The sequence below is a fragment of the Eurypyga helias genome, unplaced genomic scaffold (assembly GCF_000690775.1).
Source record: "Eurypyga helias isolate BGI_N326 unplaced genomic scaffold, ASM69077v1 scaffold38494, whole genome shotgun sequence".
Taxonomy (NCBI): Eukaryota; Metazoa; Chordata; class Aves; order Eurypygiformes; family Eurypygidae; genus Eurypyga; species Eurypyga helias.
Window position 1 is genome coordinate 1 of NW_010248793.1, and position 13,516 is coordinate 13,516.

At 53.0% G+C, this 13,516-nt stretch overlaps 1 protein-coding gene across 1 annotated transcript; it reads right to left on the bottom strand.

Moving 5' to 3' along the window:
* Nucleotides 1–738: 738 nt before the first annotated feature.
* On the bottom strand, nucleotides 739–13,481 carry RBM5 (RNA binding motif protein 5). Its single transcript, XM_010151181.1, has 22 exons — nucleotides 13,330–13,481; nucleotides 11,387–11,456; nucleotides 10,836–10,909; nucleotides 8,517–8,600; nucleotides 7,846–7,906; nucleotides 7,621–7,686; nucleotides 7,312–7,472; nucleotides 6,288–6,385; nucleotides 5,990–6,077; nucleotides 5,822–5,899; nucleotides 5,661–5,733; nucleotides 5,082–5,167; nucleotides 4,685–4,763; nucleotides 4,339–4,430; nucleotides 3,800–3,964; nucleotides 3,190–3,336; nucleotides 3,042–3,113; nucleotides 2,471–2,650; nucleotides 2,217–2,291; nucleotides 1,707–1,804; nucleotides 1,507–1,636; nucleotides 739–988 (listed from the first exon to the last, which is right to left on the bottom strand). Exons 1-22 carry the CDS (start codon nucleotides 13,366–13,368, stop codon nucleotides 863–865), a joined length of 2,142 nt encoding a protein of 713 aa, XP_010149483.1. The 5' UTR covers nucleotides 13,369–13,481; the 3' UTR covers nucleotides 739–862.
* Between the last annotated feature and the right edge of the window lie 35 nt (nucleotides 13,482–13,516).

Here is a 13,516-nt window from a genome sequence, read left to right on the forward strand (position 1 = left end):
ATTTGGCCCTAGGCGGGAGAAGGAGCTGCGAGGGTGGTACCCAGGACAGGCAGAGGTGGAGGAGCAGAGACCAATGGAATGGCTGGCGCAGGAAATGGGGAGCCTGACACCCCCAGGCTGCCCCCTCTGCTCTCAGCCCACCTGAGGAGCAGCTGTCACACCTGAGGAGGACCCCCAAGCTGCAGAACGCCTTCCCACCGCCCCTCTCCCATTCCCACAGCAGGGAGAGCTGAGGCTGTGGGAAAGGGGCAGCAGGATGGAGAGCGCAGGTGCAGACCCGCTCCAGGATGGCCTCACGGAGGAAGCAGCAGACCGACAGAAAAGGACAAGTAGCATTGGCAACGTATTCTTCATTCGCCCACCGAGAAACAGAAACAGGATCATTTTTGGATGTATTTCTTTTGGAAATGAGCCAAACTGGCAACTAGAATCAAAGTCTTCAAAAAGTCTATACAAAGATGTATCATACAAAATGTACAGCAAAGTTCTCCAAAGAAAAAACCAAACCAAACCCAAACTGGACAGACGGTACAGCGAAAGGAGAGCCGAAACGGTGGGAAACCACGGGAACAAGGCCCTGCCCCCCCGCGGGGGAGGGCAGAAGCGGCCTCCGGCCATGACGCTTTGAACACAAAGTACATTACACTATGTACAGGAGTACAGACGGGCAGCCCCCGCTGCCCGCGAGCCATCCAGCACGAGGCGGGGCAGCTCCAACACTCCGCTCGGGAAGCGTTACGGGGGAGAAGTCCGAGGGAATGAAATGGTCAACTCTAACCGGTCACGGCGTGCAGCCAGGCCGCCGCGGCGACAGCGTTTAATAGTCAGTTCTGGCTGACGGCACCCCGCGGGCTAGAGCGCGTCACTCCATCTCCGTGAAGCGAGCGAACATGGCTTTCCGCACCGCGTCTTTGTACGAGTCTGCCGTGGAGACGCCGTAGGAGCTGCCCTTGGCTCCCAGGCCTGCTCCTCTCATCCGCACTTGGGCCTGCAAGGGAAGAGACAGGCTGCAGCTCTGCGGCAAGGCCCCGCGGCACATCACAGCAACAGCGGCGTCTCCGGCTCGCGGGGACCCCACGCAGCCAACACACACCGACAGCAAGATGTCGAACCCCGCACGACGTCCCACACCTGCGGGCCTCACGCTGCCCCGAGCCCAGCACACCAGCAGCCAGAACAGACGGCGCAGTTCCGAACCCGGAGCACGGGCAAAGCTGGGGAAGCCAAGAGCCGGAGGGCAGGCGGCCCAGCGGAAGCAGCGGTGAGGCCTGCAGCTCAAGTGCAGGCCCGCTGCCCCAGCGCCCAGGGACGGACGTCTGCAGGAGGGGCGCACGGCCCCGCCTCGCCCCCGTGTCCCAGCTCCAGCATCCAGCGGGACAAACGGGAGCAGGCAGAACAATCTGCTGCAGACGGCGCAGCCTCCTCCACAGCGGGCCTTCAGCAGCGAGTGCTTCCGGATGAAAACCAGCCCAGGAGCCCACCGCGGAAGCACCCACCTCCACTTACCTCAATGGGTGCTGTGATGCCCTGACATTTTCTTCCCAATCCCGATCCTTCCCTCCAGCCCATGGCCTGCAGCATCTTGTTGCCTATGTTACTGTTGTCGAGGCCATCTTTGGTGGGCTGCTCGTAGTTGCTGCGGGAAGAAGAGGCGAGTTAACCCAAGGCCTACTGACGGGATCGCGGAGGAGCTGTGGGATACATACACCGTGCCGGCGTCGTACGCCTTCTTGCGCTTCGGCTCGGGGGGCTCCGGGATGCCGTACTTCTCCCGCCTCTCGGCTGCTCTGTCTCTGTATTTCATCTGCGCGAGGGAACCAGAGTTAGTACTTAAAGACTACATCCCTGCGGCCTGCTAAAACCTGGCTCGACGAGCGCCACGGGCAGGAGAAACTCAAACCAAGTCCCTCGAGCCCAGCCCTGCATCGAGCAGGAAGGGCCCTGCCCAAGCACCCGCGAGATTAGCTGCTGACTGCCACCCCACGGATTATGGTCCCAGCCCGGAAGCCCTAAGATGGAAGTGGAAGGACCCTTCCCTGCTAAGCGGCAGCTGCGGGATATGGGACACCTCTCCGTGTGACAGGACAGCTCTGAACCTTGACCATAAAGGGGTTGGCTTAGAAGGATTATCCCAAGTGACGCACGTCAGGATAAGGAGAGCTCAACACATCATCTGTGCAGGTTTTCCATGAGCTACTCATCTGCTCAACACTGACCTCTCTCTCACGCAGCTCCAGGGCTTCAAGCTCCTGCTCCGAGAGCTTTGATCTCCTGTAGATATCCATGTTTTGCTGGAAGGAGAAGACACGCACATTAACACCACAAACCCACTCGTTTTAAGTGGCTGACTTCTGGGACAGCAACGACCCACCTGCGACTATTTCTGCTTTAAGAGGGACAGTTTTCCAAACCACCCACGTACAGGGAATTACGGCGACCAAGCACCGTCCCGACACCCCAGCGCAGCTACCTTGTGCAAGTCAGAGAGCTGCTGGTGCCGAATCAGAGCATCTTTGTTCGGGAACTGCCTTCTGCACAGCAGACAAGCCATCTTCTTCCAGTCAGTCAGCTTCTCTTCCTCATTCTCCATCCTCTCCAGCAAGTCCTCATCGTTATCGCTATCCCCGCTGTAGGCAGCCACGAGGCCGCGCTGGAAAGGAAGGAGAGCGTTGAGCTCAGCGTCAGCGCGGTTCAGAGTGGAGAACGGAGGCCGTAGAGGCGTTTGCTGCGCTGGAGAGGCATCCCTCTCCTTACTAAGGATGAAATGCAACTCACACCAATGCCTACAGTGGCTGCAAGACTTGGCTCCCACCAGCCAAACAACAATCTGAGTTCAGAGCTTTTGGAAACCTCAACTGGGCGCTCAAGGCTATGAGACATCGCAGCCTTTCTCAGCGGACCTCGGTCACCCAGCCCATGGCAACCACCTTTTACAGGTGATGCCGTGGAAACCCAGGGCGGACGGCCAGGATCTGCTAGAGCTCCTCTCAGCGCTTCACCTGTGACCCCTGGGAGTCTCTCTGCTGGTATCTCATACTCACCTTCAGCGGATTGTCGTCGTCCCCATTCTTCAACACCTCCGGCAAGATCTGCTGTCTCTCGGACAGAGCTCCCTGGGCGAGACAAGAAGGCCGTGAGCACCCGGCTGCGCCGCCTCGCGCCCCCCGCACACCGCTGCAGCACTTTCACCTTTTTCTCAAAGAGGGCAAAGCCCGCGTCCGCAGCCGCCGACTCCTTCCGCTCCTCCTCCCTGGTGCTGAGCGGCTGGAAGCTGTTCTTGAAGTTCTCTTTCTGCTTGTTCAAGCTCTTTGCCCAGCGTTCCATGTCCTTAGCGATCTGAAAAGCAGAGCGGTTGGCTGAGAGGTCCCCTCCCAGCTCTCCATCTCCCGTGGCACACAGTCAATCCTGCACGCAGCTTCCAGAACAGGGCAACCCACTGCCTTTTTTTTTTACATCACAGGCCGCTGGATGCAGCGCCGCCGTCTCCTCGTACAGCGCGTTCCAAGATGCCACAGCCTGCCTGTTCTACTACGTGAACGCTTCTTATCAACCTAATCCTCTAAGCGACAGCTCAGTTATACTCCCGCTGCTCCTGGCGTGGTTCCATACGCGTTCCTCCTATGCAGAGCCAATTTCTGTGTGGAATCCTTGCCAACTCCACCTCTCCTCAGCCCTCTACAATGCCTGCAAACTGCAGGTGTGCACCCCACCAATGGATTTCCTTTGTCATGGAAAAGGAGAACTATTATCCCATTCCACAGAAGACTTCAACAGAGTTCAATCCCACTTTAGCTTCTACCTGCTGAGCTGTTTTACTCTTCGGCTTCTCCTTCTTCTCCTTCACTTCTTTGGTGGTGGTCGTGGTGGCTGTTTGTTGGTACGCGATACCTTCTGCAGCAGGCATGTAGGTCTCCTTTTCGCCATCCCAGTAGAGGTACTGCTGGGTTAAGGCATTGTAGTAATACTGCCGGAGAGAGGAAAAGAGTCGGACCGTTAAACACCTCTGTCCCTAAACAGCCCAACAGCGCTGTGGAGAGCCTTTTGCCTCTCCCAAGAGCTGACCCACTCAGAGCTGGATGCATTTTGCTGGGCGTTTGCGATGAAATAGCTCAGTTACAGTGGCTGTGACAAGCCCTAATCCAAACTGAGAATTAAGGAAAGCCATGAAAAAGCAAAGGGCTGCACCAGAGGGAAGTCATGTCCCAGCCCCAGTCACACTGCTGAGTCCTCTGGCACATTATTTTGTGCACCTCGGAAAGTTAATGTCACTCATGTGACGAGAGCCAGGAAAGTAATGGGCCTGAACTGTTAAGCCAGGTGGGAAGAACTTGTGTTTACCTGGGAATTAGGATCATAGTAGAGCCCTGTTACAGGATCGTAGTAATATCCCGAAGATTCGTCATACTGGTAGGTGGAGGTGTCAGGGACAGCTGTAAAAACATTAAAGCGTGGGACACGGTCACTCCAGCTCCATTCAGACGGGTGTCGTTCTGCATTTCAGGTCCAGCTCTGAGGTACCAGCAGCTGTGACGGCTGCAGGCCTGCGAAGGGCTCCGAACCCGTGCACAACGCACTCCTCAGGGACAGCCTCGCCGCTGACATACGCTGACGGAGCACTCAGCCAAGTCGCTCTCTTGCTACAGTGACAGACACCTGTCCCCAAGAGCACCTCCGGACCACTTACCGTACTTGGTCCCAGGGACTACGCCAGTCGGGGGAGCCGTCTGTGCCTGAGTGCTAGTGGTGGGTGGTGCTGACTGTGTCTGAAAAACCCAAACCAGGAACCTCAGTTAGACAATCTGTCACCGAGGCAGAAGAAAACAAGGACAGCGAGCAGCCCATGCCACGCATACAACAGCTTCTCTTCACCAGTACACTCCGCACTCGCCTCTGACAAAGAGCACAACCAGCACAGGAAAGAGACGGCAGACGACGCGAACACAAGCGCCATGACTAAACCCGCGGATACTCAGCAGCTTTGCTGTACCACCCACTTTAAAGAGCAAAGGCCACAGCTAAGCCCGATGATATTCCACGTAACTCTGGCATTGAAAGGAAGGAGTAATTAGTGCTCTAATTACCGGAGAGTCAGGTGAGTTGGTCTGTTGATTATATAACTGAGGACTCTGGGACACGACTGCAGCTGTGGTGGTAGTGACTGGAGCTCCTGCCAACAGAGAGCAATAATGGATAAGCCAACCCATTTGTAAAACAGTACATCCTGGGGCTAAAATTACTTTGTTTACAGTTTCAGCTCTTAATTCCAGCTCCAGCAGCCAAACAAGGCAATAAACGTCCAAAAGGAGACGGATACACAGGGGGTATTTTCTACCCAGAGGAGGAATAGTTTCCTTTTCAGGAGGAAATATTCTGCTCCAAAGTGGGTGATTCCTGGCCTCTGACAGCTGCTAGTGCTGAACATTTGTCTAGAGCTGCTTACACACGTGGAGTTCAAGGCCTTTTGATCTGCTCTCATCTCGCAGACTGGAGATCCCACTTGAACGAATTTGTTATGGTTCTCTGGTAACACGCACTCACAGCGACATGCTGCGTGCCAAGCGAGCCAAGTCCTTACCCAGCAAACATCAAGGCCAAGGTCAAATACCACTGCCGCAAAGCTATCGTTACGTCAGCAGCATCCCCCAGGTTGGGAGCACTACCTGATATGGTGGCTGCGTCCGTGTCCAACACTCCTCCTTGGTTTTGGTAGTACTGCTGATAATCCTGGGAGTACTGCAAAGGGAAACGAACGATGACGTAAGGCGAGCAGACGCCCACGTTCCAACAACCCACCGGTTCGAGCACAAGCACCGCTGCTAACCTGAGCATACTGCGTGTAGCCATCCTGTCCTGACTGGAGGTAGCTGTAGTCAAGGGTGCTGCCCTCTCCAGTCTGTGGCTGAAATTTGAGCAGGTAGTTTTTGTCAGAGAGCCATCAGTTTTCACTTTCAGGGCAACAGGACTACGAGCAACAGCCTCCAAACCATACCTGAGTGGATGACCACTGAGCTGCAGCAATGGCTGTACTTGCCACAGAGAAGGCGCTGACTCTGTTGCCATCTGGGAGCAGCAAGTCCCTGTAACCACAGCAATCACACATCTGAGTAAACGCTGCTTTTTTCAAGGAGGCAGGGTCTGCTCTTACGCATGGATGCAGGCAACACAAGACACTTAGGGGAAGCAAGACTTTGAGGTGATGGTGATCTTAATAAAAGCCTGGGTGACAGCACCGCATCTCTAATATAAGCAGGGGGCGGGGATAAAAATCAACCGCTATTGTAACTCACTTTCTGGCACTCTTTGCAAAGTCAACACCAATTGTTTTGCCATCAATTTTTAATGGTGGCTGAAGACTCTGTAAGATCTGCAGCAGTTGAGAAGCATCCTACAACAAGAGATATTATTAGAAAAGGCAGGTTACTGAGGATTCAGAGCGTCCCAAAGCTCCAGCTTTTCACACCCACCCACCAAAAGCAGCTAAAGCTGCAAGAACACCTCCACCTCCTCGTGCTATACACACAAGAACACAATCAGACCGATTCAGTCCATGTGCAAACAATGTGGGTTTCCCTGGACCGCTAAATATTCACCACCACCCAAACTCCTGACTTTATAAAGACCATGTTTGCCCCAAATTACTCCAAAAGGGAGGCTGGCAGACTCCTGGGAGCAGGCACCTGTTTTCATCCAGCAGTGTTCCACTCAGCCTAAAGCAGGTCCAAACCGAGCACACTGCTGATGGATTTTAGTACATGCAGGAACAAGAGATTCTATCGCTCTTCAGGAACCCTGTGCCAGAATCTGACCTCCCTCAGAGTTAAGGTTTTCCTTGTGCCTCACTGCAACTTGCCATGTCTCCACCTAGGTCTGTTGCCTACCCTCCTGTGTCGCCTCAAGAAGGAAGTCCCTGCTGCCCCTACACCCTCCCACTAGCTGCTGCAGAGCAGCAGGATCCCACTCCTCCCCCTTCTCAAGGTGGAAGGGACAGAATCCTGTGGGCACCTTCTCACCCATTTATGCCCCAGCCCTTATGGTTTGTGGTCAGAATACAACCCCAGCCCACTACTTCTGCGATCCCAGCGTGAAACTAGCCTTCGGTGCAGAACAGCACTCGGCTACAGAAACACCTTTCCAACGGGCTCACCACGCCCTACCACCTTCTTTCCAACCCGCAGCTACCGACACCCGTGGCGTCCGTTAACCCCTGGCAAACCGGAGCGGTCCTTCTGACAGCTCGCAGGCTCCAACCGCTGCGGCTACAGCGGCACGCTAACAAGCTGCTTCTCCCCAGTGCGTCAGCGAGACCCTCACCATGGCGGAGGACAGCTGCACGAACGCAAAGCCTCTATTCTGCTGAGTCTGCTTGTCTTTGATAAGTCGAATGTTATTGACTGCTAGGGACGCATACGGGGACAAGGCAGTCATGATGGACTCCACTACTGTGTGAGGAGCAATGTTTCGGAGAATGATGGCTGGGGAGGAAAGAAGTACGACGTTAGCTCTGCACGTAACCGCTTTCCTGGGTACCTCAAGCTCTTCCGTGGGCAGGCTGAGGTACAGGAAGGATTTTGGTACCCGTGTTTACATCTCACGCTACGCAGTACGTCAGAGATCACTTACTGTCACAGTAATAATCCACAGACTGAACGGCTTCTGCTGCTCCAGGTGGCACCTCCTGTTCTGAATCTTCATAGGAAGAGGAAAATATTTTAGTCAGGACATGGCTCATTCCCTCAAACTCAGCACTTCACAAGCCAGTCAAGGACCTGGAGTGAACTTTTGCTTCCTACGCAGGACAGAAAGTTGCCCACAAAAGTCAAACACAAAGAGATCAATGTCACGTACCAAATTTGTCCGCTCCACAGCGGAAGCATTTTAGCCTCCTTCTGAAGTTGTAAAGGCAGCACTATGAGGAACAAGAGAAGCCTAGTAAGAACTCGGTGATTTCTAACAATGCTGGCAGTTGCTGTACGATAACCAGAACTAGACATCCACACAAAGGAACAGCATGAAGCTAAACCCACCAGAATAATCTGGAAGAGCAAAGGCCACCCTTGTCCCTATCACAGCTGCTTTTCCGAACATCCCAGCTACCTCTTCCCTAGTCAGCCTGAATTGTTTAGTTACTTCCCAGGCGTCACAACTCCCTTAAAAAGCCCAATGTTACAACGAAAGGCAGGCTGGACAAACAAGTCGTCGTTATGGGAGAAGAGTTAAAGCCTGACAACGCAGCTTAGGCTTCACCTTGCTGAACCATCCCCACCTGGGGGGGTACAGGCGGAACAAGGGGCGCGCAGCAGCGCGCAGCAGACCGGCAGCGCTCCGACACTCTGTCAGCCGTCACCCAACCATTTGCCACCAGAGCCACACCACCACTTCATGGCGGTGGCTCGGTGCTGCTGGGCCGCCGCGCGGAGCAGCGGCTCTGAATCACGCATCGCTTCCTTCAAACCACGGAGCGGGCCAAGAGCGCCGAGGCTATGACAAACGCCCTCCAATAGAACCGCACGCTATACCTTGTTGCAAAGCCAGTCCTCGAATTTAGGCCTGGGGTTGCTGTAGTGCATCGCAATCTGCTTCCCTTGAATCACCAGCTTTTTCTGCAAAAAAAGTGGTTTCAGTTATTCCTGTATCGAGGCACACATGTCCATTTTCCCATGGCAGAGCACCCTTCGGAGGAATCAGTGCTCCTGAATTAAATGGACAACATATGGGGAGGACGTGGAGGACAACCACCGCCACCTACACCCTGCCCATCCAATCCTGCAGAGAGGAGGACGAGGGCAGTAAGAGAATGGGATGTGGAGCAAAGATAAACGGAATCAGGGAGTGTTGAAAAAGCTGCCAAACACTAAACGCTGACATGGAACCAGGAAGTGTCTCGAAGGAGACAAAGTCCTAACCTGCTGCGTTCAGGATTAACACATTTTTAGGAGTCTCTTTGCCCCCACATTTCTATTCACTTCTGGTGTGGCACTGAGCAACTTTTTAAACATGTCCTTAGGTGACTGCTTCGCTTCTTCCCCTACTCCAAACACCCCAGGCCTGTTAACCACATTTGGATTACTTTTCCAAGCACTTTCTTCAGAGGAGTCCCTTTGAAAACTTTGACTAGCGCACAGTTCAATTGGAAGCCTGCACGAGAGGTTTTGTGTTCTTCATTCAGGCAGGAGCTCTCCAAAACGAGCGACTGCAAGTGAAGCTTCTCCGGGGGTAGGAAAAGTTCATCATGCTTTCAGCACGTCCTCTCGACTCTGACTTTAGAGGAGTTAGGGATTTACATCTACTTAAGCAGCCTTGACTCTCAGCCTCGCGCTCTGCCAAGCGCGGGAACGCAGAGCGCCCTTTCCAAACGTGGCCATCGGTCCATTTTAGTCAAAAGAGGTGGAAGTACGCCTGAGGAAGCGCGGGTTAGAGGCCGAACCCCAGACGTTTCACCCTAAGAACTACTTTTACAGCAGGCTGGCTGACTGCAGTGCTACCCGCAGCGGCGCCAGGACCGGCAGCTTCTCTGCTAACGGGGCCTGACCCGGGTCTAGCACATACGGCGCTCACGTTCTGCACGACTCAAGAGGGCAAAGCCATTTCTCCTACCGGCAGGAGGGAGGGTTGGAGGGGCCCAGCGCTCACTGGACATGCACACATAGAAACAAAGCTGCTGGCATAGTTGCAACGCATCATTCTTTTGTCTAACAGCCAGCAACCGGGCTGCTGGGGAGAGTCTATGTTGTCCCTGCTACTAGGGTGGCTGGTTACTGGAGTGAATTTGAATAGGTTTCAATAAATTACGCATCCATATAGCTTTGTATATATTAAAATTCTCTCGTTTCTGAAAACGTGCTCAGAATCAGCTTCTCGGTGTAAACCTTGCTGCCCCACTGCCCAACCCTACCGAGCGGCAGGTCAGGAAACGGAATCTGAACGCTGCTGTCTGGCTGGGGGAAGTCAAATGCGGCAGGGGACACGTAAAACCCTGCTCCGGTGTAAGGCGCACGACAACCTCCACCGGCTGGAGCTGCCCGCCAGCCCCATTACAGCGCCACTCCTTTACGTGGAAGGCCGACGGAGCACAAAACCATTCCTCCAGCTGCCCAGGGCCCTTCGCATCCAAAACCCAGCTGTAAAAAACTAAACCAAACCAGGCCTCGCCCACTCCGCTCGCTCTGGGAGCGTTTCTTAAGTTCTGCTGCCAAAACAGATGATGGATACTCAGAAAGGAGGAGTGTAACTGGTTGCAGTACAACAGGCAAACCTCGCTGGAGAAGAGACTAGAGGCCTCGTACTGCATTTTGGCTCCTCAGCAAGTCAAGCTCCAAAAAAAGCCATAACACACAGCGTTAACGTGTGCAAGAACTCACTCTCTACCCAACTCAGCTGGAATAAACATGCTCCTCCTCCAGAACAGCCAGTTCTTCCCCCTTAACCGGGGGAACGCGCTACTGCCACGAACTGGTACTTCTCCTGCAGGGCTAACGCCGACGCAATGCGGAGATCGGGTGCCTTCTCTGGCAACAGAGAAGGAAACGTCGGGTGGGAAGAACTTAGGATTGTTTTAAGGACTACTCGTTAAACCCTCGTCAGCCAATTTGAATCAAAAGCAAGTAATTTAAAGCAGTGGCACGTTTTACTACGGAGCGCTCAAAACAGCCAGTTTCATCCTAGTTACCTGCTATTCTGTCCTACTGTAATCAATTTTAATATATACAAAGCTTTTATTCTTTTAAATCACTGTTATGGAACAAACCACTCCTTCCACCTTTATTTTTTTCCCTTTTTTTAAACTGTACAGACTTGTTCCATTTTCAGGAATATCTAGACTTGGTGAGTGAAGCAACCTGATTGGCTTCCATCCAGCTGGTAGCATCTTGAAAGTGATAAAACTCCACGAAGGCGAAACCACGGCTTACACCTAGAGACAGCATTCAGATATAGACGGGATACTCGTGTTAGTCAGTTCCTTTAAAACAGGTGAATCTCTCTCCAACTGCTTCATTACTTCACAACAAAGCAGCTTTACAAATGCGACGTCAACTGCTGGGATCTGCTCGTTATTTTGCCATGGCAAGGAACCAAGCTCCCTTAACTGGCTACATCTCACTCCATCTGAATCCATGTTTAAAGGGAACCATGCAACAGACTACATGCTATCAACGGGTTTATACTAGGACTACTTACCAATACCTGTTAACAAAACCCCCTGGAGACAGACTTTTAACATGTTGGCCAGCTATCTACAAGTCTTCCAAAAAGCCACATTCCTTAGCCATGGCAAACCTTTTTTTTTTTTTATTATTGCACGTGTTCGCAGTTTGGGGACAATTCTGGATACTCTTTTTGGGCTGGGGAAGAGGAAGGCGATGTCAAAAACTGGATTAAGAGCTCTCACCTGTCTTTCTTTTCATCAGCCTCACGTCTGCAGGCTGAGGACCTTCAAAGGACTCAATAAGCTCCCGGATCTGCGTGAGAGTTTAACGAGACAGTTAAATTTTCACGTCTTGGCAGGCAGCCGTGACAGACAGAAGCAGAACCTACCTCACAGCACACGCCAGCCGTACACAGAAACGTGACGTTCCCACAGCAAAACAAAACCTTTAGGGAGAGCCTAACAGGGAGGGTGATGAGCGCAAGGGAACGCACACAGATCCTCTGCTACCCTGAACTGCCGCCTTCGCTTAGACCACAGAATCCTTCAGCACCCGACTCACTACGATCTTGTGTTCTAAGGTTATTTGTCCAAGATTTGGCAAATACTGTGCTTGCTCCCTGCATATCTCAATGCCCCTAGCTCCTGGCAAAGGAAAACAAGACCGCTGTGCTGCCAGGCTCCGTGACGTACGTATTCTGAAGCCTCACACTACAGCTCCCACCCTCTACTGGTTCCCCCTCTGCTTTTCAGGGGATAAAGAAGGTCTGGAAGAACGTATTGTCCAAGAACACGCCGAAGAGACGTCCGTTCTTCAGCCCCATCAAAGCTGCTGAAGTTGTGGTGCAGGCTGCAGAAGTTACTGCGGAGAGGTATGCAGGAGAGAGAAGTGCTAATGAACTTTCTAATGTTCAGAGCAGAAGACAAAGGGAAGTTTTTAGCAGCTCTTGTTCAACTCAAACCGCACTGCAAACAACGGGGCCGCTCAGAAACTCAACTGACCTCAAGCTGCCTATTTACATGCTGACTGTGACTGACCTCTCCAGCACAAGCACCTTTTTTCATGGAAAAGAGTGGAAAAAGCTGAAAAATATGTACACTACCACAAGTGCCAGAGTGATGTTAACTTAAGAAAACAACTAGTAGTTCCCAGACGCCTCCTCTACACTCTAGAGACCAGACCAGAACGAGACTTTCCCATAAACTGTGCTACAGCTGCACACCCAGCTGAGGAGTTTGAACATCAATACCTCAGCAACAGCTGTTCTGCGGTGCTCTACCTAAGGGCTGAGCGTGCCGCCTCAAGCATGCAGCTCCGGCTTCATCAAGCACTTGCAGACATGTTAGCCTGGCACGCAGCGATTAAAAAGAAGGCGGGGAATAATAATAAAGTAAAATAAAAAAAACCCCAACACACAAAGGGAAAAAAAAAATTAATGTGCTGAAAAGGTGCAAAAGGACTGGGAAGGATGCACAAAGCTCGCCGGGGCGGAGTCTGCCTGAAGGCAAACTGCCACAGCGTTCACGGGGTTCCCACCTGCTCCTCAAGAACAGGCGCAGGTTGGTATCTCGGTCATCAAAATAACGCAGCGAAGAAAAAAAATAATTAAAAAGAGCAAAAAAATGAAGCTCAAAGCCGATCACCGTCGGCACCTTCCTATCGAAGGGAGTTGGAGCAGGAGGCGCACGCTCATCAGGTCGGCAGCGGCCATTTTATGCCTTGCACAGCTGCACCCACACAAGGCAGCTCTGCGCGGGGCCGCGCTGGCTGAGAGGGCTCTGTGTGACCCCCCCGGCCAGGGCTTCGGGCCTCAATAAACACCCGGGACAACTCAAGGAAGCACCTCCTGCCTGTCCCTCTCCCCCCTCCCCGTTCCCAGAAGCGGGGGAGGTGGAGGAGAAAAAACAACTCTGCCTCTTCCCTCCCACACGGAAAAGCAGGTAGTTAAAACCCACTCAGGGAAAGGATCCAATCCTGCAGAAAACACTTTATTCACAGATTGCTCTGTCTGAAAAGAAACTGCTTAACGTTCCCCCGACCTCAGATCCTTAACGGGGAGAGCTTAAACCCGCCCAGGATTCAAAATGGCAGCGCAACCAACAGGCTGGAGAGGGGCCACCATGATGCAGCTTTCGACAAAATGGCAGCGGCGCGCGCCACGCAGAGCCCCTTCCCGCCGACTTACATCGTTCTCCGTAACCGTGATGGGAAGGCCACGCAACATGATGGTTTTGCTTTCCTTCTCGTCATTAATGTCGTTCCTGTAGTCGTGCTCTCCGTAGTCGCCATCGGAGTGGTAGCCATCTTCCGATTTGTCACTGTTCCTGCGCTCCCGCTCCCTCTGAAGAAGCCAGCGCCCAGGTCAACCCCCC